The following is a 27,697-nucleotide window of genomic DNA, read 5'->3' on the forward strand; positions in this document are numbered from 1 at the left end:
GTGTGCCTGTCAAATACCAAGTACACAATAAATAAATAGCTGTGAATATGAATACTTAAATGAACGGAAACGCTGCAGGAAAGACCATAGACATCACGTTAGCCTAACGCCTTAACTGACGGAAGAGGCATCTGGCAAGAGTAGGCTGACTGTAAACAGAGCTTACGGGATGGTATGCCTCACCCCCGGGTAGAGTGAGTACCAAAAATCTTAACTTCTGCACTTTTTGATGGAAAGCAGGTAAAGTTTAAGGAACAGGAATTTACTTTGAAGCATGGCTATTGAAACCATTGGATACCTGGCAACTTTTTGATTTGGGATTGATTTTACTATTACCAATTCTTGCTAAACTTTGCTTGCCCCTTGTTTTCTCCACTTTTTGTCTTTTCTGATCCTTCTTTATTGGCTTTTATAATAGTGAAGAAGTGTTTCATCTAAAATACCCAGATTATTAGAAGCTACACAGAGTATAACTACAGAATTTAAGATAAAAAGTTTAATATAAGTGATAACTTTCTTGCTGAATTAGAAAAGAAATATGTTTCCTCTATTATGAGATGGGTATTATTCTAATGTCCTATTAGTTGAAAACAAAGGAAAAAGTTGAAAGGATTAAATTAAAATTTGTACTTGATAAAGCCTTTAGGGAATAACTTAATTATTAGTACCTACGTTTAAGGCATCCAAGTGGATTTTTACAAAGTTAAACAATACAAATACCTAGCCAGTTTATGACTTTCAACAGATATGTAAAGACTGGTAAATTTAAAAATAGTTCCTTCCACCTGGTGAATGGATAAACAAATTGTGATACATCTGAATAATGAAATACTAATCAGCAATAAAAAGGAATAAATTACTGACATGTGCAATGGCATGGGTGGATCTCAGAAGCATTATTCTGGGTGAAAGAAACCAGACTCAAAAGGCTATGTAGTAGATGATTCCATTGATTTTGGTAACAAGATCTAATGTGTGACCTTGGAGAAGTAGATGGAAGGAGAGTTTTTGAAGATATGAGGATTGAAGAACTGAGGATCCAGGGTGTTGTAAAGATGTGAAGCCACATGGGGTAATATAAAGAATTTCTCCCTGTTTCTGCACGGGATAGGAAGAAGTCCATGAGCCAGGTGCTGACTAATTTGAATGAGGAGGAGTGGCTGGAGGTTGATAGATGACGACAGTGATGAGGAAATGGTGGCAGAACTGAATAGCAGAGCCTTTAAACAAAGCATTTCCCAAGTAGATTGGGACTAATAAGGGTCTAGAAGGAACACTAAAGAACAAATAAGATACCCTCCCTCCTCCTAACCACTAAGGTGTATGTGATATTGTATGCGATATGAAAGCATCAACAACTACCTGGGAAATGATATCAGGGAAGAGCCACATTTCTGCTAAGTCAAAGAAGAGAGCACTTACAGAAGAAGGTAAGGTTACGTTGGGAGTTTTAACTGTGGAACAATTCCATAGAGCACAGTGCAAGGGTTTAGGATGTGGGAGAGGAGTGGAGGACTGTGTCAGTGGCAAGGAGCTCAGAGAACTGCATGCCATTACAGGAAGGAAGGCACAGTGGAGTTTAGAATGACATGTGAATTTAGCCCCTACTGGTTCTTTGAGGAAAGTGGACCTCGTTGCTCTAAAAACTTGTCCTACCCTCCATGGTGATCAGTTCCAGCAGATATAGTCTCAGTTCATCTGCTTTCAAACTCAGTACACACAAGGATAGCAGTCCCCAAAACTGTGGTCACTGCATACGTTTTGACCTGGCAAAGAGTAGGTGGACATTTAAGTTTTTAATGAATGAACTGAAGCAATCTTATTATCTGAGAAGGCTTACTTCTCACAATCTTAACTTGCACTTTGATATGTTTTATTTAGGATTCTGATCTTTTGTGTATATCCTCTGCCATGCTACTTTGAGTTTAGGAATGATTTAACTACATGACTGTAGTGTTTAACTCTGTTACTGAGATGTATACTGAAAATTAAGTCTGTTGAATCCATAATAAAGATAAGTATAATGCTAGCGTATGTGCTGCTGTTTCCTCATTCTGCTCCTGATAAATATTCCCTCTTCCTGAGCCTAGACAAGGGAGAGAGGCTTCCCTGTTCTTAGGACACGTCCTGCCAGTCAGGTGGCAAATGAGGTGAACTCAACCCTCCCTCCTCCACCTTTTTTTTTTCTATCTCAGACCTGGGGCCATTCACAGACCAGCTTTCTGCAATCTTTAGGTTTCAGAGACAATCCCAACTTAAGCACATCTCAGCCACAAAGGGATGTTTGTGAAAAGAGCCAAAGACCTGAAATATGATGGGTCTATGAATAAATGTGCCCCTGTTGACAAGAGATGTCTTTTAAAAGGACAGCCTTTTCTCATGAAAGTCACAAATGTGGAAACATAAGGCACATTCTTTTGAAGAGATGTAGTTAGAGAGTGGTAGAGATTGGCCACTCAGGGGAAGGGAGAGATTGAATTGGAAGTGGCTGCAAATAACCCACCCTAAAATGGAGAATAGAGCGAGCAATGAAAACATGTGACAAAATAGCTTTTCTGAGAGTCCACACAGCCCTGTGTATCCCCGTTGTCTCAAAGGTATCATAGAGCTATACATTGGGGATGAATGACATATGCCATGATAAAGGACCCTTAGCCTCAGACTGGCTATTCCATAACTAAAGAGCCAATTAGCTTTCTCTAGGAAATGTGATTAGCATTTTGGAACATTTCTGTATTTCTGCCTTCTAGTGTAATCTCATTGATCCAACCAGAATATTATTTGAGATACATGTTTTTGAGGAAGTTGTTTTGGTAGTGCTTAAAATAAAGAGTTCTCGTTATCTATGACTTGTGAAATAAATGCTACCCCTCCCCCTAAAATAACTGAGCATAAATTCACAAGAAGGTGAGGGGTGTTTCTCCTTCATGTTCCACGAGAAATTTTAGTAACAATAGTATACTTCATTAGTAGGACAAAATCCTGCAAATGTTTTTAATAGGGCCTTCAAGCCAGGGAACACTACTGTTGACAGTGGTGGAGGTGTGGGGTAGATGATTTTCCACAAGGAAAGGAACCACTTGGGAGAAGTCTCTTTGATCCCTTAATTCACAAATTAGTTTTGTAAAAACTCATATTATTACCTCACTAGAGGTTGGGTGGCTACATGTGCTTCTTTCTACCTTTGTCTGAAATTATTGTAAGACTGGTTATATACTTTGTTCTACATTTTTACAGTACTTTTATCAGCGTATTTTACCCTTCTTTTTGAATTCTTCAAAATAATATTATTGATAAATGCTTAGAAATATAAAATTTGCCTACTTTGTTTAGGATATATCTGCATTATAATGAATGTGATACTTCAAAATTGTTAATGAAGTTTCAACTTAAATTTGTTTAATGAATTTGGTTATAATTTGACTTGTGAAAGAAGGACTAGTCCCATTTGTCTGCTAGAACCACAATTCTTTCGTCAAGTTTTGTATCGGAATCTATACTAACCACTAAACAAGGATAGTATATATTTAAAAAGTAATTTAGTTCATTTCAATAGTTTTGAGCAAAATATGCAAAGCAATCCAAGAAGTTCAAAGAACTTTCATAATAGGAAAGGAAAGCTTAATAAGGCCACTGAGGCCAGTGAATTTCCACATGACTTTTTTTGCAGCTGTAGTATATAAAGTAAATTCACTTTAAAGAACCTCTTGTTTTTAAATAATTTGTTCAATTTATTACATAGTTCAGCTTTCCCTGTGAGTAAATTTCAAATTGTTTAAAGTATAACTTTTGTTTTCAAATTTGTAAAATGGAATTTCACTTTTAAGAGTTCTGTGCTATATTTTCTTGACTTATATTTTGCAGGATGGAGGTTTGCTTCTGAATAACCCTTCAGCATTAGCAATGCACGAGTGTAAATGTATTTGGCCAGACGTCCCATTAGAGTGCATTGTATCCCTGGGCACTGGGCGTTACGAGAGTGATGTGAGAAACACCATGACGTACACAAGCTTGAAAACCAAACTGTCTAACGTTATCAACAGTGCTACCGATACAGAAGGTTAGTCTGTTTATTTGCTACTTTAACTTCTAGAATTCTGTTTTTGGTGGAAAAGGCTGATGCTAAATCAAAAGAGTACGTTACGTCTGTATTGGAGGCTTAGGAAGCACATGAGAGCCAGTCTTTTGTTATTTCCATTTCTCCTCACCCATTTCTTCTGAGTGACCCTGGAATAGACTCTCTTCTCCATCTGGGAGCTAGTGCTACCTTTGCGTACTTACAGTTGGAGCAGTATCTAGAGCAGGGTTAGCACAAAGACTTGGTTGGAGACTCTTAAGCCAGTTAAGAAACAGGGACAAGAAAAGGAGTCAGATTGGTTCAGATACACACCTGATAACAGTGAGAGAATGAGAGTACTTATGGTATTAGATTATTTAGGAATGTGGAGGCAAACTGGAATTAGAATAAGTCTTCACTTCCACTCTTGCTGCCCCTGTAATCTAGTCTTCATGTTAAGGCCGAAGTGATCCTTTTAAAACGTAAAGTTAAATCGTCTTTACCCTGCTCAAAACCCTCGAGGCTTCCTATCACACTTAGTACAAAATCCAAAAGCCTTGTTCACTGAAATTTCCCAGGCCTTCTGAGACCTAGCCTTTGAATACATCTCTTCCCCGCCTCTTTAAAATGTGCCCCTTCTGTAAAGTGTGTCCCGCTACACTTCAGTTCTTGCTGTTCGTCAAACTTGCTGAGAAGTCTCCTGCCTCAGGCCCCTGCAGTTGCTGTATTCTCTCTCTGTAAGGCTGTCCCCCAGATATATGCTTGATTTTCATACAGATCTCTGCTCGGATGTCACTTCCTCAGAGAAACCTTTCCTGGCTGCTTTCCAGCCCCCTCACCGTCTCACTCTAACTCCTTATTGTGCTTTTTTTTTTTCTTCTCATAGAGTATTTATCTCATTATGGATATATATATTACATACTTGGCTTGTTCTATTGCTTATTATCTATCTCTCTATGCCACAAGAACATAAGGCAGGGACTTACCCAGTTGACTATGTTGACTTCAATGCCTGGCACTTAGTTAGGCAGTCAGTGAGTATTTGTTGAATTTCTAGTTTTGGCCTTGGGGTTTAGATCTCCTTATTTTACTATTTTATTTTTAAGTCCTATATGAAACCTTTATTAAATTTTTAAAAAGAATTTTTACCACTTAGCTCCTTGCTTGTGAATCTCGTTCTTTCCATATCAGCATGTTATTGGCTGAGTCATTAGCTACGTGAGGATCTTAAACTTTCCACTAAGGACTTTTATCTATTAAATGATATCCCAAGAAAAGCTGATATAATGGATTTTTCACTATCTGAAATTTTGTTGTCAAATCAATGAAATATTCTTACCATAAGCAATCTGCTGAGAAAAAGATAGTGTTAATCAGCCAGTCTGATAATACTTATATGTATACTTTGTGCAAACTACATGATGGGTTCATTTGAAATTTTCAAGAAATATGAAATGTTGTCTCCGTGTACTTAACACTCTAGTTAATGAAGAGTTAGAGTGAAACATATGTAACTGCTGATAGTAGATGGTTATAGACCTATACAAACAGCAATTTCACTTGGTTCAATCAATATATTATCAATTGCTGAATAAATAATAGTTGTAGATGGTTAAGACTGTGAATTAAGAAGAAGAATGACAAAACTAAATTAGATTGTTGTAGACAGTTTACAAGAAGTAAATTAGACTTGATACAGGTCTTAAAGCATACATAGGGTTTGGACATTTTAAAAGAGAGTTAAGACATCCACTTCTGGCTGTGATAGAATAATAGGAGCCATATATTTCCTTTCACCTTAAACCATTAGAAAACTGGACAAAAGACATTAGTTGACAGGTGGTGTAGGTAGTGATCCCTGAGAGAAGGAAAATAAATGAAGTAATCACTGTGATTGCCCAGCCTACTACCTGAGAAGAGTTTCTAGGCCATAGCACAGGGGGGAACCCTAAAAAGCAGGACAGTCGCTTAGAGTTTGGAGGAACCAGAGTTTGGAGTTCAGGGAGGCCGAGGAGACCAGAATTTGTGGGCAAAATACAACAGAGAAGGCAGCTTTAGAGAGAGAATGCTCCAGAGATGTGCAGAGGAGTCTCCTTGAGTACTGATCTGTGCATGCATGTGAGGAAACTACCCAAAGTAGGGGAAAGAACCACCAGAAAGGACTAGAACAATCCTTGGAGCTCACACGGGACCCATAGTAACTCAGATTTCTATCAACTAGATTACAAAGACCTTGTAATACACAGGATATGCAGTAGAGTCCTCAGATGGTGGCATCTCAGTCGTGGCGTCTCATTAGCTCCATACTAAAGGCTGCTCTAGATCCACCCTAACAAAGCTTAAAAGCAATTCTCAAAAAGATCAAATTGAGTCCAGTTAACAGCATCCATTGCTAGAATAAAGTTGAACACTATTTAAAGAAATACAGCAAATAACAGCACACAAAAATGTGAAATTCCCAGTGTTTGACATCCAATAAAAAACTACCAGGCATACAAAGAAGCAAGAAAAGACATCCTTAACCAGAAGAAAACCCAATCAATGAGAACAGACCTAGATATGAAACAGATGATAGAATTAGTAGAAAAGGACATTACAATAGCTATTGTAAATATACTTGATATATTCAGTGAATTAGCGGAAGACTCGAACATGATGAGGAGAGAAATTGACGATATAAAAAGGACCCAAATCAAACTTCTGGAGGTGAGAAATCCAATCTCTGAAATGAAAATAACAGTTGATACGATTAACAACAGTTCTACACAAATGTGTAAAAAATAGAAGAGTAGATACTTCCCAGCTCATTCTATAAGGCCAGCTTTACCGTGACACAAAAACCAGGCAAAAATATTATAAAAAATATAAAAATACCAATCAGTATTCTTTATTAATATGGATGCAGAAATGCTTAAAATATACTAATAAATTGAATTCAGTAGTATATAAAAAGGACAATACAGCATAATCAAGTAGGGTACATCCCAGAAATACAGGCTAGGTTTAATACTCAAAAAATCAATGTAATTCACCCTTATTAACGGACTAAAAAAGGAAAAATTTATGATAATCTCAATAGATGCAGAAAAGACATTTGACAAAATTCAATATCCATTCATGGAGGCCAGTCTGGTGATGTAGTGGTTGGGTGTGCACTCTCTGCTGCGGCGGCCCGGGGTTCGGATCTGGACGCACACCGACGCACCGCTTGTCAGGCCACGCTGTGGCGGCATCCCATATAAAGTGGAGGAAGATGGGCATGGATGTTAGCCCAGGGCCAGTCTTCCTCAGCAAAAAGAGGAGGATTGGCGACAGATGTTAGCTCAGGGCTAATCTTCCTCACAAAAAAAAAAAAAAGAAAGAAAATCCATTCGTGATAAACACTTAGCAAATTAGGAACAGAAGGGAACTTCCTCAACATAAGAAAGGACATCTACAAAGAAAAGAAAACAGAGCTAGCATAATATTTAATGGCAAAAGACTGAATGCTTTCTACCTAAGATCAGGAACAGAATAAGATATCTCCCATCACTTCCAGTCAGCTTTGTACTGGAGATCCTATCCAGTGTAGTGAGGCAATAAAAGACATATAGATTAGAAATGAAGAGAAAAATATTTATAGACAATATGATTGTCTATGTTGACAACCCTGAGGAATCTATAAAAAAGCTACTAGAACTAGTAAGTGCGTTTAGCAAAGTTGAAGAATATAAGGTCAATAAAAATCTATTGTATTTCTGCATCCTAGCAATGAACAATTGAAAATTGAAGTTAAATTTATACAGGGCCTAAATAAATCGATAGATATACCAGGCTCATGAATTGGAAATCACAGTATTGTTACAGTGGCAGATGACAAATTGAGCTATAGACTCCATGCAATTGCTATAAAAATCTAAACCAGTTTTTTCTGGAGTAGAAATTAACAAGATGACTATAAAATTTATGTGGATATTCAAAGGACATAGAATAGCCAAAACAATTTTGAGAAAGAAGTTGGAGGACTTACACCCTCTGATTTCAAGACTGTAAAACTACAGCAAGCAGGGGACTGTGGTATTTGCATAAAGATAGACACATAGATCAGTGGCATGTAATAGAGAGTACAGAAATTGACCCATACATGTAAGTTCAAAAGATTTTTGCCAAAGGTAACTCAGTGAGGAAAGGATAAACATTTCAACAAATAGTACTGTTAGATACACTAACAGTTAGATAGGCACAGTTAGATAACTATATTTAAAAAATTGAATCTTGACTCTTCATACCTTATTCAAAAACTGACTTGAAATGGATCATAGACCTAAATACAAGAGCTAAAACTGTAAAACTTGTAGAATACTCTGGAGAAAATCTTGACAACCTTGAGTTAGGTAAAGATTTTTTAGATAGGACATAAAAGCTATGAACCAAAAAAGAAAAAATAGGTAAATTAGACTTCATCAAATTACAAATTTTGCTCTTCAGAAGATACATTTAATAAAATGAAAAGACAAGCTATAGACTGAAATAAAATATTTGTAAAACATGTATCTGATCTATTATCAGAACCAAATACATAATCAGATCTAAAATATAGAGAGCATTCTTACATTATATATGTATATATAAAGAATACATAAAGAAGAAAACAAGAAATTTAGTGAAAAAAAATTTGAGTAGACACTTCATTGAAGATCTACAGATGACTGATAAGCACATGAAAGACTTCTCAACATCATTAGTCATTAAGGAAATGAAAATTAAAAGTACAAGATACCACTACACATCCTCTAGAATGGCTAAAATTAAGACTGACAATACCAACTTTTCGCAAAGATGTGGAGCAGTGGGAACTCTGATATATTAATAGTTGTAATGTAAAATGATGCAGCCATTTGAAAAACAGTGTTGCAGTTCTTAAAAAGATAAACATACTTTTACTATATGACCCAGCAGTTTCCTCCCCAGGCATTTGCCTAAGAGGAATGGAATCACATATCCACAAGAAGACTTATGTGTAAATGTTTATAGCAGGATTATTCCTATTAGCTAAAAACTGAAGAGAACCAGAACTAGAACTGGAGAGAACAAATTGTGGTATATCTGTACAATGGAATGCTACTCGGCAATAAAAAACAAAGAACTATTGGTACAACTACAACATAGATGAATTTCAAAAGCATTTTGCTGAGTAAAAGAAGGTAGATACAGAAGAGCTATATACTTATGATTCTGTTTATATGAAATTCTAGAAAAGGTAAAGGGTAAGGGGGACCAACTATAAAGAGGCACAAAGAAACTTTTTAGGGTGATGGAAATATTCTATGTCATAATTGTTGTGGTGGTTATATAAGAAGTTGTATAAACTTGTCAAATTGTACACTTAAAATTGGTGAATTTTATTGTATGGAAACTATACCTCAATAAAGATGATCCCAAAAACTTGAAAACAAAAGAAGATTGGAAAGGCATTTCAGCAGTGGCTAACAGTGTGACCAAAAACACAGAAGAGAAGAAAGGACGGAGCAAGTATCCTAATTTAGCAGAATTATATGAAGTATTTTGGGAGACGAATTTCATTTTGTAGTTATATTCGTTATTATGGATTCTTTACTCCTATTGTTAATTAGCTAGAGTGATGAAATAAGAAAGGCTTTGTAGTTTGCCCAAAAGAAGATAATTTTAAAAGGTGAAAGATTTATATGATCTGAAGAGAAACCAGAGTGTATAAAAAGAAGATAATTTTAAATAAAGATAAAATTAGATCATTGCAGAATAACTCAATTTTCTTATCCACCCTATCCTCTCTTTATTTGTTTTAACAGAAGTCCATGTTATGCTTGATGGTTTGTTACCTCCTGACACCTATTTTAGATTCAATCCTGTAATGTGTGAAAACATACCTCTAGATGAAAGTCGAAATGAAAAGCTGGATCAGCTGCAGTTGGAAGGGTTGAAGTACATAGAAAGAAATGAAGAAAAAATGAAAAAACTTGAAAAAATATTAAGTCAAGAAAAAACAACTCTGCAGAAAATTAATGATTGGATAAAACTAAAAACTGACATGTATGAAGGCCTTCCATTCTTTTCAAAATTGTGATGAGTGTATGCATATATTCTCCTAAGTGAAGGCCTGTCAGAAGATCCACTGAATTCAGTAAGGAATGCTTCATGCTTCAGCATGAGTCAGCTTTGAAATACTTACTGAATTCTGGGGAATCCTGAAGAAGACAGTGTTTGGACCAGGCTGCACAACACAGAGGGTATGCTTGGTTACAGAATTCATATGGAAATTTTATGATATTAATAATTAAGTTTTAGGAATCTTGTGCTAGTTGGTTTTAGTAGATATTGGTGTTATATTGTTAGAAGTTTGAAAATTTATTAATATATGTGCCAAACAAGAACTGAAAACTATCATATTATATTTGGTGTTTTTGCTTTGGTCACCCTAATCATGCTGAATTTATTTGATCACTGATTTTCTTTCATGTGGAAAAGCTAATTTCTTCTTAAATTTGCGTTACTTATGTTTTCACTAGCTACATTCTACAATCCAGATGTTGCCTTTTGCTGTAATATCTAAACAGACACAGAAAAATGGAATTTTCTCTATCAGAGGACTTTTACATTTGAAATATGAAAGAATCAGATAGTTTTCTATTCAAAATCTGTTTATTTCAGGACTGTTTGGTTCAGAAAGATAGATGAAGTCCCAATCAACCACTCTTTCCTCCGAAATTTTAAGACAATGCTGTATGTTAACTTTTCTAGCTCTAGCTTATCATTCACTGTTATAAAGTTAATTATTTGAATTTACTGAGAAAATATCCCTATCATTAACAAAAATAAACTATTGAAACAATCTGTTGTTAAAAGGCTGTCATTTTTAAATTATTTATTGTGTATAATGTAGCTCCCCATCTCTTGGCAGTATTTGAATATACCTGTCAACAGTATGCTTAAAAAAAATGTTAGCCTTGTTTTACCTTATTAACTCCTTTAACTGTCTTGATTTCACAGAGGTTAATAACATATATACCAAGCCAAATCATTGTCTCTTTTCCAACTGAATTCACCTTTGTTGTGTTATCTGTCTGCCGTGTAAATCCTTACATCACGTTTAGGTTTGTCAAGAAAAGTGAAAAAAGGTAAGTGCCCTTTGCTTTGTACATATAAACTGAAGCTAAACCCTGTTGCCCAGATTGTCTTATTGATTCATAGAGGCAGTGAGGTGTGGTTCAAAGAGTGCTGTGAGGAGCTGAGAGTCTGGATCTCAATCCGGGATCTGATGATGCAAAGTCCTTCTATTTGTGACCTGGAGGAGGGCAGACAGCCTTTCTGGGCTTCGTATATTTCATTTGTAAAATGAGGAGAGCTAGCTCTAAAATTTTATTTACTCTTTTATGGCAACCTAGAAAGTAAATTCTGCAAATGTAAAAACAAAGGGTAGGAACAGATGTGAAAATGAATTTTTAGTCCTATACCGGAAAATACCAGCTTTTCAGAGAATAGTCTATTTTAGAAATAAAAATTTAATAAATTCTCCAACTCATCAATTATATTAAAAATAATAGAGAATAAAAGTTGTTTTATGCTCTGGCCTTCTCAGGTGTCTCAAAATTCTTATTTCTGTAATGAACGGTATGCTGGCAATATTTCAGTTCTGTTCTTGCTACAGATATTATTCTTTATTAAAAACAGTACCTCAGATAGAGTTGTCCCTAGAGGCGTATGGGCGGGATGGGATTTCCCCCAGGGGGTGGAAGAGAGCCCAGCCTGGGTTATAATTACACTGTGTACTTCTTCCCCTCCCACACCACATTTTATCCAGGAGAAAGTAGATATCAAAGGAATCTTCCTAGAGGGAAGGAAGTCACAGAAAATCAGCATGCAGTCTGAGGGGACAGTGGGAAACCTTACAACTTGGTTTTGGTGAGAGGATGGAGGGGCTCCCTTTGAGTCCCGCCTCCACCCCCCAGCAGCTACTGACAGCTGCCTCCCCTCTTCACTTATTAGAGAGCTGCTAATTGCTGAAGTAGCCAAGACCTCTAAAGTATAAAGGTCAAAATTTTACCTAACCTGCCATGCTCTGGAAATAATTCTAGTCACCTTTTTGAATATTTCACAAGTATCAGTGCTAGTAATGTGACTAAAAACATAGGTTTGCAACATCCAAATTACCGTTTTTAGATACAGTGTAAGTAAATATGAAGCTACCAATGATTTTTTTTTTTTTTTTGGTGAGGAAGATTGGCCCTGGGATAACATCTGTGCAAATCTTCCTCTACTTTATTTATGGGACGCTGCCACAGCATGGCTTGATGAGTGGTGTGTAGGTCCACACCTGGAATCTGAACCCACAAATCCCAGGCCGCCAAAGCAGAGCGTGCAAACCTAACTGCTATGCCACCAGGCCGGCCCCCTGATTTCTTGTTTATTTATTTGTTTGTTTGTTTTTATTGAGATAACGCTGGTTTATATACCAATGATTTCTAAAGATATTGTAAAATAGTCCTTTCAGATCACAAATACTACATATTCACATGCAACTATTAAAGCAACTCTAAATGTAAGAAAAATACAAATCATTGGAAATCAGTATTTCTGGGTATTCTTTGTAATAAAGCAAATTTCAAGCACAATAAAGTAATATTTAACACAATTTACATATTTGCACCTTATCGTAAGTTCACTCTTTTCCTAAAATTATGCAGTTCATGTTTTTTAGCTGAGGTTAACTCTCTCTCCCTTGTTTTTGCTTGGCTGATTAATTCTCTCTTGACTAGTACAGTATACAAGTGTACTCTGGCCATAGCTTCTTTCTTAAACTACATAACGTGGCACCTAAGTATGTTCCCATGTCCCTGTTTCTTGAGCTCTTTTCACTCTCTGACAAAAGTTACATCCAGTTCTGTGGTGCACCAATTTTCAATCATTCGTGTCCCCATTTGTCCTTGAAACTGGTTGTCTCAAGAACTGCGTAATTCACCTGAGATAACTCTTATTTTATAATGAAGCCAGTGCTTTCCTTTGTCCAAAAGCAGGGTGGATTTCTTTTCAGGAATGAACAGAAGTAAAGAACACTCTTCTGAAAGATGAGCACTCACTACCAAGTAGGTTATGGATTCTCCATTGGACTGTTTTTAAAGTAGGATAAGTTCTTTATGAGAAAAAAATTTTAAAGGTAGATAAATGGCCCAGTTAGTTTCCTTCCAACCCTATAATTCTGTGATAGTTTGTAAAAATAAACAAACAATGATCAGATAGAAGAAACGTTTGTCAGTTTAAGAAGAAATTTGGACATTCTTTCTTGTTCATTCATATTACTTTTTCTATAAGATGAGATTTAACTGGTGTCTTTAGCAGTTTATACTTACTGATAAGCTTATGTATTTAAATCAGCTAGTTTTCATTCATACTAATGGATATATCTCATTTTGATTTTTTAAAATATGGCAATGTGTGCCTTGAAAATGGCTTTATTTTGAAAAATCTGATTGAAAAACCAAAATTTATTCACTGTCAGTAGTTTTATTACAACTAACTTTGAGTTCAAAGTTGGTTAAATTGTGGTTCTGTTTTTACATTAGGGAAATTTCATAGCTATGGAAGTAGAGAAACATAAATATTTTGTTAAGTATTTTCACATCTATAGAGGAAACCTGACTATTCTTATGATTGTTAATAGCTAATCCCTAGCACTTATATGTCAAGCACTATACTGAAAGCTCTATATCCATTATCTCATTATATCCCTTTGAAGGATGTACTATTATTATTTCTGTTTTCCAGCTAAGGAAACCAAGGCTATAGAAAGTTAAATAATTGTGAAATGAAGAAGAAAGTTATAAACACTTTTAACTTTTCCTTTTATTTCTCCCAATTAGCCAGGTTCAAAAGTTCTTTATTCATTGTACAAACATTTATCAACTGCCATTTTCATTCCAGGACTGACTCCACCCTTTACATCATCCATATTTGATCATCAATTCCTACTCTCATGTGGAGTCCTTCCTTTCTTTCTTACAGCTTTATTGAAGTGTAATTTCCATACCAAAATGTCATCTATTGTAACTGTACAATTCAGTAATTTTTAGTAGTTATAGATGTGTGCAGTCATCACCATAATCCAGCTTTAGAGCGATTCCATCATCCCCAGAAGTTCCTGCATACTTGTTTGTAGTCGTTCCCTACTCCTGTCCCCAGCCCCAGACAGCCACTGATCTGCTTTCTCTCACTGTGTAGATTTACCATTTCTGGATATTTCACATAAATGGAATCATACAATGTGTAATCCTTTGCATCTGGCTTTTTTCACTTAGCATGAGATTCATCCAGGTTGTGGCAATATCAGTTATTGGCTCCTTATTGCTGAGTGGTATTCCATTTTATGGATATACCACATTTTGTTTATCCATTCACAAGTTGATGATCATTTGAATTGTTTTCAGTATTTACCTATGATGGATAGTGCTGCTGTGAAATTCATGTACAAGCCTTTGTGAGGACATAGATTTCTCTTGAATAGATATCTGGAAGTGGAGTTGCAGCAGTTGTATGGTAAGTGTTTGTTTAACTTTTCAAGAAACGGTTTTCCAGATTATCTGAACTGTTTTATGTTCCCATCAGCAGTGTATGAGAGTTCCAGTTTCTCCACATCTTTACCAGCCCTGGACTTGTCTGTCTTTTGATTGTAGCCATCCTAGGAGATATATAATGGTATTTCATTGTGGTTTTAATTTGCAGTCCGCTAATGACTATTGATGTTGAGCATCTTTTTAGGTGCTGATTAGCTATTTCTGTATCTTTTTTGGTGAAATGTTCATTCATAGCTTTTGCCCATTTTTAAATTGGTTTGTCTTCTAATTTTTGAGTTCTAAGAGTTCTTTGTATGTTCTGGGTACAAGTCTTTTGCCAGATATATGATAGGCAACTATATTCTCCCAGCCTGTGGCTTGTCTTTTCATTTTCTCAATGGTGTCTTTTAAAGCAAGCATATGAGATTTTAATTTTGATGAAGGTCGTTTTATCAGTGTGAACTTTTGAGTGACTTTTATGTATGGTGTTTATAAGGGTCAAAATTCTTTTTTTCTTTTTTTTTTGCATAGGGCTATCCAGTTGTCTCAGCATCATTTGTTGAAAAAAATAACTTCTCACCACTGAACTGCCTTTGTGCTTTTATCAGAAATCTGTTGTCTTTGTGTTTGTGAGTCTATTTCTGGACTCTCTGTTCTGTTCCATTGATCTATATGGTAATCCCATATATCACACTGGCCTGGTTACTGTGGCTATATAATAAGTTTTGAAATTAGACAGTATAATTCTTCCAGTTTGTTCTTTTCAAAATTATTTTGGCTCTTCTGGTTTCTTTGCATTTCCATATAAATTTTAAAATCAGTTTGCAAGTTTGCACACACACAAAAATAGCTTGTTGGAATTCTGATAGAGATTGCATTGAGTGTGTAGATAAAGTTGAGAGAGCTGACGCATTTACAGTGTGAAGTCTTCCAGTGGTGTCTGTCCTTCGAAGCATAAGTGCACATGGACTCTCTCTCCCTTTGTTTAGATATTTAAAAAATTTTTTCTCAGCAATGTTTTGTAGTTTTCAGTGCACAAATCTTGGACTCCTTTTGTAAAATTTATTTTTAAGTATTTTATTGATTTTGATGCAATTGTGAATGGAATTGCTAATTTCATTTTCTGATTGATTGTTACCAGTATGTAGAAATGCATACGTATAATGATTGCGGCTCTGATGATAGTGTGATTTTCCATCTTGTGAATTATCAAGCTAGTAAGTCACAGTGACCTAATCTGTGAAGTATGGACAGGGTGCTACAGATTGTGAGAAATAATTGCAGTATTAATCATAGTGGTCTCACTGGTAATGCATGACTATGATAGCTCTGGGTTATTTTTATCTTTAGGCAGTGGGCACCTGTCTTAAAGTATTCAATTCTAATTATGCAATAATATGTATATATATTAAATGTCATATGTACATTACTGTTATTTTGGCATAAAGATATTTAAGTCTCTAGAAATATTATTTGTTTAAAAGAAGTCAGATCCTGGATTCTGCATTAGATGGTATTTTATTGTTACAGGCACTCAGTAACTGGGGAGTTACTGAGTTACATGTTAGCATTTTATCTTAGGTTATTCCCTAAAATGTTTTGAATTTATTTCTGATTAAATATGTTGAATTGGGGTAGAGTTCAGTCTCAATCAGTAAAAACATGAATTAGACTATTTTAGAGAAGAATAGCATATTAGGTGTTCAATACTTTTGTTAGATTAAGAATTCAGGAATTAGAGAGAATGCTTTCCTTGTTTCATATTTCTTCATTGTGGATTCCTGTGCTGAATACATACTTTTTTTTTTTAAGAATTTTTTTTTTAATTTTTTTTTTTATTTATTTTTCCCTCAAAGCCCCAGTAGATAGTTGTATGTCATAGTTGCACATCCTTCTAGTTGCTGTATGTGGGACACGGCCTCAGCATGGCCAGAGAAGCGGTGCGTCGGTGCGCGCCCAGGATCCCAACCCGGGCCGCCACCATCAGAGTGCGAGCACTTAACCGCTAAGCCACGGGGCCAGCCCCTGAATACATACTTAATGAAACAAAACATTTTGACTTAGGCTGAGCAATTGTGAACTCTCAAGTCTAGAATTTCCTGTATTATATATATTTAAAACAAGAATCAGTGATGAATTTAAAACATGGCACAAAATAATAAACATGAAAGCTCATCTCAGGTTTTGTGAATTTATGAAAATGTAGACTTCCTTATATTTCCCTCACCAGTTAACAGGACAACAAATAAGATATTTCTAGTAGTAGAAATTGCCATTTGCCTTATTTTTTAGTTATTTGTGAAGCTGCCCTAACTTACCTTTGTTTCTTCCAGTGTACATTAGCCTGACAAATTCTTGATCCCTGTGAATGACAGACATTAAATGCATAAACTCTCACTTGGCTACCTTTATGCATCTGAGTGCCAGGAACTGAGCTAAGCAGGTTACATGAGTTAGCACATTTAATCCTCACAGTAAGCCTATACGGGAAATATCATCATTATCCCTTTCTTAGAAAGAAAAACGTTGCCCGGGATATCACAGCTAGGAAGTGGTAGAGCTAAGATGAATCCAACTGTCTTAACCACAACTCTTTCCGTTCCTCTTTCCTAGAATGTCCTTTCATGAATGTTGCAGAGTGACTTCAGATCCAGTTTACTAAACTGAATCTGCAAACTCTTGGGTGTAATCAGTGAAGTGTAATTCCAGCATCAAACTGTGTGAATACTCCTTATGTCCTTGTCTACCACAGTGGTTCTCTACTAGGGGTGGTATTACCCATCTCCCCAGAAGGATCTGAAAATCTAGGGGAGTGAGGGGATTGTCTAGGGGAACTACCAGCATTTAGTGCTCCAGGACTCAGAGACAGTACATGTTATGCAATGCACAGGGCATAGGACAGCCCCTCGTAATGAAGAACTCTCCCACCCAAAATACCAGCATTGCTCCCTGTCAGAAACTATCAGCTGCTTATCCACAGGATGCAAATAATGAATTTCTTCCGCAAGAAATCGAGGATATACTTTGACCAGATTTAGGGTGCATATACCATTTGTAAAATTTCATGTTGATTCCATCCCAACAGGAATTCTTTTTGCATTCATTGCTCCTTGTTCTTCCTTTTTTTTTTGCCAAGTTTAAATACAACTAAACTGTTCACTTAATCTCACTTTTTTGGACCAAATCTGTGGCAGTTACTCTTTCATGACTAGGAAATAGGAAGGAGGGAGATCACGTTAAAAAACAGTTTGTTCTGTTCCTGGCAGAAGCTATCTACCATCCAAAATAGATTCATAGAGTACAGATGTCCCTGGACTAAACTTTGCACGTGCTGGTCCAAGGGTTTGATAAATGTGTCTCTCGCAGAAGTCACACTGATTGCTTTGTTCATTATAACCTTTATTCAACTGACGCAAATGGATTGAAATTCATCACACTCCACAGATATGTATTATTAGTATGGATAATTAGTTTGTTAAAGTATTGACTGTAATGTTGATTTACCTTCAAGATAAAAATCTTGAACTTAATACATATGCATTCCTTGCATCTAGACAATATATATTGTGAGATGTATTCAGTCTGATTGAATACGAACAGGTTACATGGTCCAAAATGATTGAGAGTTCCAGTAACAGTTGTAGCTAACATTTATTGCCATTTAATCTTCATAGCAACCTTATGAGGCAGGTACTATCATTATCCCTATTTTTTACTAGCACTGAGATGGTGATGGCGGTGAGAAAAGTCTTATATTTCTTGACTGCCATTAAGTTAAGGCTCTGTCCTTCCCCAAAGAGAACCAAATAGCTTTCTCATTATCAAGGGGAAATTATAGATCATAGTATGAACATGGGTGTATGGCAGTCTTTCTTAAATTACATATCTAAAATAACAAATACTGTAATATCCTTTCACATATTTTATTCTAAACTAGTCTACATCACATTTAAATGCCTTATTTGTATTACTTAGGCAATTGTCAAGAATCGAACCAAGATAAATGTACCCATTATATAAAAGAATAAGATAGTAAGTTAACAATTACTACTTGGTAGCACTCTTTCTTATAGAATGCACTACTACTGAGGGTGTTTGTAATAGAGTGATTAACGGCCATCCAAAAGTCCATCCAATTATCTGAGAAGACAGGAAAGCTATGTCATCTTATCTTAATTATATTTCATTGTATTCCCAACACACTTTGCTCCAAAATAGTATTTAATGTAGCATTTTAATTAAATTACCTATTAAAATAATTTAAAAAGTATTGTGAATGCAATTGAAAATAACCCATACCTTGACCAAACAGAACAGAACATTAAAAAGGAAAACACAGAAGTCACCAAATGTTTATGCCAAGACACGCAGTCGTGGGGATTCTCGATAGAAATCTTGCAAAAGAAAGCGTCGTATCTTTCACTATGCTTTGTACAATTTGACCACATTTTTAAAAACAAATATTCTGGTGTAAGAACCATAGTCATTGTGCTTTTGTGTTTGTGGTCATGAACAATCTAAGGAATTCTTAATCAAAAGTCTCTCAAATTGAAAAAGTTAAATAAAACCACTGTAACTTACACCTCTCTCTGCCTTTCAGATGTGGTCTTAAAAATACAAGTTTTTTATAATACTAGTAGAATTAAGAGCCATTTTAAATCAGTTTTTTTCTGTGTCTCAATCATTAAAGCCGCATTCTTGTGAAGCACAGGTGCTGTTACTTTGCCTGAACATGTTTGGTATCAGGATACAGTTAATCCATACACATCTAAACATGCCCTTAGGCATCCATTTCCTATGTTGAATTATGTGAAAAGTGCCCAGTGCTGACACTCAAAAACTGTAGAAGCGATGGAACTTTAGACCATGTCTGATTAGTATATAATGCAAATGTTTGTTTATATTCACATAGAGTATGACAAGGAAAATCAAGCTTCAAAGGTTTTGGTGAAGTATAGATAGTATAGAATTTTATGAGATAGGCTTATTCCATTCTTATTTTCTGAGCTGGGTTAGTGGCTATGTCTTGGTCTTCAGACTCAGTCCTATGTGTCTGCAATAGTATGTGGAGAAATGCCGCTCCATCCTGTCATCACAAGCGTAATCATCAGCTCAAAGAATAAGAGCTCAGCCCCACCTCTCTTGAGAGTAATTTTCACAGCTCACAGAATTAGAGTAATTCTCACAGCTTCTAGGACCCTGCTAGATACATTATAGGTCCTTGATAAGTGTTTTTCTTAAGTTAGGCTTAATTGACTTACACTATTATGGGGAGATGAGGAAAATGAAAATGCTTTGAAAAGTACTTTCTGAAACAGTTTACTTTTAAAATCTGGACATGGGACTTGTTCTCTGTGCTGGTAGGAATGTCACGGCTGGGGTCGTTTTCCACAGGGTGAGCGGGACCCTTTCCAGACAATAATAATTGCACAGGTTACAAAGCCTGGCATTTCCTCCCACTTAGCACCTGAGATAAACATTATTCATACTGTTTGCACGTCTCATATCTTGACAGGGACTCAAATACAACCCTTCTGGGCACAGCAGAAAGGCTTCTTTTGTTTGAAATGCGAGCTTTTTCTACCTCTTTCTGACCAGTATCTGCTCATTTTAAAATTGTATTCCTGTTCCTCATCACTGCCCCTATCTTGGAGTCTTCCTCATTTTGTCAGATTGAGTCTTGGTATTGGGCTACCTTGTTGCCTAGATCTGTAAAGATACACCTTATTTTAGTTAAGGAAGGCTCTGTACCTTTAATGAACAATAACTATAGTAATACTTTTGTGTATAACACTTATTTATAGTTGCATACAGCATTTGTATACTTTCCAAAACACCTTCAAATATACTTCATTTTATTCTAACAACTGTCCTGTGGGTTTGGTAAGGCCAATATTGTTATCCCACAAGGAATATGTGAAAAGTACAGCACTGAAAAAGCCAAAGGCTTATATGACCCCACCCTGTTAAATATGATGGGTTGAGCCAGTGGATTCCCAGCCCAGGACTCTTTCCACTGCTTTCCAAATAAAAGTTGGGGGCAGGTGGATTGGATGCAATAGGTAAGTTTTGATCATGGTGGTGATTTGTACTCTTTCCCAGTATTCCACGAGAGTTGTATTTCTGCGAGATTTGCTTTTGTTTGGGGTGAATACTTCATCACCTATGACATTTGTTAAATACCCGTTTTTATCATTAACATTACTATGAATGAGATTTCAGTATATTTAGTAATTTGTCCTCTAAAGATTCTGTGAAGATCTGGATGTCAAAAAAATAAAATACAATGAGCGATATCCTATACACTTTGGAAGTACACAAATGGAACAAGATCGGTGCAGTGTTGTCCAGTTTTGTATCTAGTTTCTCTAAAGTCCCTGGTCACAGCCCACGGGAGGTAATCGGTTGTGTGTTAAGATGAAGGTCTTTGTTGAAACTTGAATAGGTTCAAAGTGAGGCCTTAAACAAGTTACTTAACCTCCCTAAGCGTTTCTTCACCTGAAAAATGCAGAGTTGTGAGCACTAAGAATAATGTAGGTCAAAGTGCTTGGGATATAGTAGGTGCTCAAGAAATAATAGCTATTATTTTTGTGTTCTGGGAAATTATGGTACTGAGGGAAGTACATTAAATTAATAATTTTTGCTGAAATATATAGTTCTAAAGTCAAAGTGCGTGTTTCTCAAATAATGTCAAAGATCTAAGTTGTGCAATACCCCTCCCCTCTAATCCTTGAAAGGATCATGGAATCATTTGATATAAATTGAGGATATAAATAATGCCCACTCTTGCTGATGTGAAAATAATGTTATAGATCTTGGATACAAATGCTCTTGTCGCACGTGAATTATTGCATTCCATGTTATTTGCTTCCAAATAATTTTAAGCAAAATTTAATGCCCTTTTTCTGAAATTGATTTTAAAATAAAACAAGCCTGAACTTAGAAACTGTAGACCTTACATGTTTTATTTATGCCTAGAAAGATACTTTAAGATATTCAGCAAATTACATTTCCCTTAGGTTACAGAAGTTACTAACTGCAGGTCATGCTATTTGAAATAAAACCAGTCAGCTGTGAAGAAATGTGTCATGGTCCTTACTGTTGTCACCATCTCCAATCCCGACTGCAGAGTCTGCTCCCTCTGTGCAGAGACTACACCGTCAGCAAACGCAGAAGAGGGAGGCACTGCCGACTTAGCCCAGGCTACGTGGCAGGGTTTATGGCAAGCGGGGAAGAAACAGTTTCCAGAGAATACCTTGATTTTTGTTGTCCTGGATCTGGGGGTTTAATGTTCCTCTGTAGCTGAGGAAAGAAGATGTTCTTTTTGCTATCTTTGTGCTTCCTGTGTTTTTAAACTCACTGTTATTTAACAGAGTATCCTCATTGTGCCTCACACTGTACACTCCCCCTCCCCTTGACACACACACACCATGGTTCCTGAGCCCTAGGAGTCCTCTGTGCTGACATTTCATTCATTCATTGAGCGAATATTTATTAAACGCCTAATGTGTGCCAGACATATTCAAGAAATTATAATAAAACAGTGAGGCAGAGTGGTGAAAACACCAAAGTACCAGACTGTGTGCATCCAAAAGAGAGTTTCTTGGACTTTAAAGCAGTGACTCTGGGAAGCTTTGCCAAAATGTGATTTCCCCATTGGGACCTCCCTTTTGGACCTGTGTTCCTCAACCAGTGCATGTAGATGTCTGTGTATACACTGCATATATATAGTAGTTTCAGTTTTATGTATATAATATATAACTTCTGTTATGTATATAAAACATGTAATTTCTGTTATATATAAAATATATATCTAGTATATATGTATTTATGTTTAATTTTATGTAATTAATTTCTTTACTAATAGCGTGGTGGAAATAACTGAGACTTTGGAGAAAAACAAACTTGATTTCGAATACATGACCTTTCAGGAAGTTATTTAGCGCTTCCAAGACTCAGTTTCTTCACCTGTTAAGTCTGGATTAACAATGGAAAATAATATGGTTGTGAGGATTTATTTATTATTATTTAATAAATCCAAAATGGTATCAGTGATATTGAACACACCCATCTTACTTGACAAAAATCTATCTGCACATTTTATAAAAATAAGCCTCAATCATATTGCTTTTTAATCAGAAATACCTTCTACGTCAGATAGACCTTGTATGCATTTATACAGAAGCATGCAGTGATGAGCAAAAACATATCAAAGTGCTCAGCATTTTTGGTTTTTATTTTGCCTTTAGGTTTTTCTATTTCAAAATACCATTCATTTCCAAAGAGAATCACCAAAGGGCCCAAGTCCAGGAGTTCTTGAAGCAAGCACATGGTTTCCTCACTGATGTGTGCCTCCCTTATTGTAAGGTCAGATGACTGTGGTGTATTCTATTTCTGGGCCATCTTCTGAAGATCACCAGTATGCGGAGGCCCCACTACCCTAGGTGCACATCCATGCGACACGCTATCCCTGGGCTTTGGAGTAAGAACATTAGCTGCCTTAGCTCCAAGTTTCAGTGCCAAGGCCAGCAATGCCAGGAGCCCACCAGGTACCAGTGTCTGGTCTAGTACGTGACAGTAGAGGAGAGAAGGAAAAGAAAAATAATGAGAAATAGACCAAGATTTTAAATAAAAAATATTTTATTGGAAAGATAAGTCGAGTCAAACTTTAGGGAAATGATTTAAAAATCCCCAGTAATTCTGTCATCTTAATAGAAGTGTTTTCATTTGCATGTTATCTTTTTTTTGTATGCATTTTAGAGTTGCAATAATGGTACACATACCATTTTGTGCTCCACTGTTTTCACTTAATGTATAGCTTATAAGTATTTTCCGTATTTCTCAGTCTTCTTAATTATCATCTTAAACTATAGCATGATATTTTCATGTTTTGTTACATTGTAAGTTGTTAAACTATTAATATAGAGGTCCTTAAATGTTAGTGAGTGGAATCAGGCAGGAAACGAAGTGATCTTTGCCACCCTGTCTCAGAGCAACTCTGGGTAAATGACAACAGCCCACATAAAACAACCAAAGACAACAACAACAAAAAACCATTCTGGACAGTCAACCAACTGAATAATTGAGGGGCAGAAACATTTATCTTTAAATGTAGGTTTTGGATGAAAATCCAGTAAGTTTTTCAAGCTAAGGAAGAATAGTATGAAGGCACTTTCTGTACCTCTATCAACATGAGTCAATTTCAAGAAAATTTTATTGTACCAATAATCCTGCTTCTCTTCTCTTCCCTACCCCCCAAAAGAATTAAGATTAGGTCCATTTAAGTATGAACTATTACTAAACCACCTTATTTCTCTAACCATATGTTTTAAAACATCAGTATATCCATTACATTAAGAATAGATTCATTTAGGATCTTCCCTAACAAATGGGGGGCTTGGGGAAAGAATACAATTGGAGATCCACATACTATATGTCTGAATATTTAAAAGTTATAAGATATGTTCTGTTTTCCTACCTTGACAAAGATACCTTCATAAAGATCTTCACGTCCACATCTGAATTTAGAATTCTTGGAGTTCTGTCCAGAATGTGGTGGTAGGGAGAATGTAGGGAGAACAGGCCCAGCCCCCTAGCCCATGGCCCACCTCTGGCTTAGTCATGATTCTTCAAGGGCCTCAAGCATACTTAGATGAACACCCCAACCCACGTGTCCAACTTCTGTCCACACCCCTGCATCAGCCACTAATCAGACCTCCATTTTTTTTGTTTATTTTTGTTGTTTTCCAGCTTTATTAAGACATTTGGCATAAACAATGTTTATGGCGTACATAGGCGTACAGTGAGGTGATTTGATATATGTATATATTGCAAAGTGATTACCACAATAAGGTTAGTTAACATTCATTACTTCACACAGTTACTTTTATTCATTGAGATATAATTGACATATTAGTTTCAGATATACAACATAAGGATCCAATATTTGTATATGTTGTGAAATGATCACACATAGTTACAAATTTTTTTTCTTATGATGAGACCTTTTAAGATCTATACTCTTCAAGCCTCCAGTTTTCGCACCAGCAGAGCAGGCCTCTGTTAGGAGCGTGAGGAGGAGGCCTTTGCAGGTCCTGATGGGATTCTGGGATTCTGGGATCCTGGGTACCCAGATGTGGTCTAGAAGGAGGAGGGTGTGGCATGGGCTCCTGGTGGGCCAGAGCAGGGCTTTCTAAAGCACAAGGCTCAGGGCAAGGTGGTACCGGAGTTGCTTGTGTCCTGTGGCATTTAAAAATATTGGAATACCTTAAAGTAAAATTTAAATTGAGGCTTAAAAGGAAATATAAAGGGAAGTACAATGTCAGTATCTATTAACCTAACACCTTTTTTCTTCTAAAAAAAAAAAAAATTCAACAAAACAACAAATAAGAAAGGCTTTGAGTCAGCCATTCATTTAGACCTCAGAGTATTGCATCTGAAGTCATTTCCTTTCTTTCCTCCACAGTGAATTCATCTTCATTGTACCTGTCATCTGTTCCCTCTTAAGCCAGAAATGAAGGGCACATATCAAGAGGGTTTCTCAGCATCTCTGTTTTCCAGAGGGAGAGTTCGCTGTCCCTGATGACCCCATCTGCAGTGGCTGATTGCACATTGACCTTGGCTAGTTTTCGGATTTCAAATCCATTCAGCAGAACCTGTGTACACTCTTATAGAGAGAACTATAGGAACAGATGGAAGAGTTGCTTATTATCACTGAAAATGTTCTTCCTCTTTCCAACTTGGTTCCCCAAGCATGGGGGTGTGTTGAGCCAAGCAGAAGATCCTAGTGACTCACAAGCTTCCAGAGAAGAAATCCACATATGGCAACCACTAAGGTCACATTTTCCTCCAATTGCTTGAGCATCACATTCTTTAGATAGGTGTAGGGATACTGTGTTGCTAAGCACCAGGCAAGGAATGGGTTGCAAATTTGTGGTTTCTGTTTGACACCCACCCAAGTAGCACGAGACAGGCATACAGAATTCTGTGGTTATGTGGCAGGTGGCGAGGAGAGGCATGAGAGAGCGATAGGTGTTTTGCATCTGTGGAAACTTTCCACTGCTCACTGGTCACACAATGTATGAAACTCCATATCCAATTATTATTTACATATTATCTATAGCTGCACATCCTATTATTATCCATGGTGGGTAATAGTCACCCACTATGAGGCTTCAAGAGGTGTGGCCCAGCTGAGACTGTGGCTGGCATCCAAGAGGAAAAAGGAGCAGCTCTGGGTGGGCACAGTAGATGGCCAACCCTAGACTTGGCTGCGGGAGCTAAGTGTGACTCGGGGGTGTGGAACTAGTTCCTCTTGAGGTGGACCTTGGACAAGTCATACTGCTGTCTCATTTGTTTTCCACAGTTGCTTCTTTACCCTGCACCATATCTGCATCTTATGACAACTACCATTTGGTGCATTTGCCCCTTTCCTATCCGGAAAATAGATAAGATTTGTGTGGTCAGATGCAAATTCAGAGTTCTGAAATGCACCTAAACAACTGTATCAGTGATGAAATTAGCAGCTTAAAACTAGAAACATTTACTATCTCCCAGTTTCTCTGGTTTGGGAAACCAGGCACAGATGAGCTGGGTCCTCTGGCTCAGGGTCTATCACAAGCCTGCAATCAGGGAGTCAGCCTGGGCTGGAGTCACTTCAAGGCTCAACTGAGGGGCGATCTGATTCTGAGCGCCCTCAGATTCAGCGCCTCACAGGCTATTGGACTGAAGGCCTGAGTACCTTACAGGCCTTTGGCCAGAGGCCTCCCTGAGTTCCTTGCCATGTGGGCCTCTCCATAGGGCAACTCACAACATAGCAGTGGAACAGCAAGATGGCAAGATAGAAAAAGCCAGAGTCTTTTTGTAACCTAATATTAGAAGTGACATCCTGCTGCTCTTCCCATATTGTATTCATTAGAAGTGAGTCACTAGCTCCCGTCTTACTCAAGGGGAAGGGATTATACAAGGGCATGAATTCCAGGAGGAGGGGATCACTGGGAGCCATGTTAGAAGCTTTTTGACAATATTGGTTATACTACTCTTTCAAATAGACAATATTGGTTATACTACTCTTTAAAAATTACTAAATTCACCACATCCCTGTAAGAAACCTAATGCATGTTGCCCAGCCAGCGAATATTATCTTAAGACAATAATGCCACTGGTATAAAGAAACCATCAACAAAATGAAAAGACAGTGATGCCACTGGTATAAGCCACTCTTGTAGCAGAAACCTTCTAGCACTAGAGAACATTGTTTTAGTGCTCCGCTGTCTTGCCTGGAGTTCAGCCAGCTTTCACCTGAATTTTACTACAGGAGTCAAAGAAATGCTCTTGGTTACCACCAGAATCATAAAATGCTCCTTCATCTCACAGTATGGAAACAGATGAGAGAGGAAATCACTTGCTCATGGACACACAGTTCGGTACCAGCATAGTCCGTGTTAGGTTTTGGTGAACTTACTGTTGGTTTTAGGGCAGGGTTGATTGCTCTGCCTCCCCTAGGAGGCCTGAAGCATGATGGGGATTAAGAAAACTAGGATGGAAAATAAGGTGAGGGAAGAAAAAGAGAAACAGGACTGCAAGAGGAGGAAAGGAAAAAGGCTAAAAACATGTTCACTGAAGGTACCACTCGGGGGCTCCGTGACTTTCGGCGTAGCTGCTTTGATGCAGTGACATTCTGATGCATCCATCCAATTCAACTTTAGTGCCCTGTCATTGACAGGCAGCAGAGCGCCGTCGTTAGGACTGGACTCTGGATCCAGAATGCCGGGGCTTGAATCCCAGCTCTGCCACTAGCTGTGTGCCCTCTGCAAGTTACTTAACCTCTCTTTCCAAAATGGGGATGATGATGGTACACACCGCATCGGACTGCCATGGGATTAAATGAGTTAACAGAGGTAAAGTGCTCACAGTAGTGCTGGGCACATGGGAAATTCTATTATTATCCAATGACAGAGAAAACAGACTTGTGTTGTTCTCAGCCCTCACTTGGGTTTGAGGATGAAGTGAAGCTTGGGATAGAGGTTGAGGCTTAGGGATGGAACAGGGGTGGCAGTTAAGGTGAGGAGGTGTGTTG

At 37.0% G+C, this 27,697-nt stretch overlaps 1 protein-coding gene across 1 annotated transcript in view; it reads left to right on the forward strand.

Annotated features, from left to right (window-relative positions):
- The window catches only part of PNPLA8 (patatin like domain 8, phospholipase A2), a 45,327-nt gene extending 34,423 nt beyond the window's left edge, over positions 1-10,904 (forward strand). The window contains exons 9-10 of the mRNA XM_004439271.3: positions 3,865-4,060; positions 9,865-10,904. Coding sequence (XP_004439328.1) covers positions 3,865-4,060; positions 9,865-10,139 — 471 coding nt within the window. The 3' untranslated portion in view covers positions 10,140-10,904. The remainder of the gene's footprint in view (positions 1-3,864; positions 4,061-9,864) is intronic.
- Positions 10,905-27,697: the final 16,793 nt, after the last annotated feature.

This window comes from Ceratotherium simum, chromosome 1, assembly GCF_057802395.1.
Source record: "Ceratotherium simum simum isolate JZ-2026a chromosome 1, ASM5780239v1, whole genome shotgun sequence".
Classification (NCBI taxonomy): Eukaryota; Metazoa; Chordata; class Mammalia; order Perissodactyla; family Rhinocerotidae; genus Ceratotherium; species Ceratotherium simum.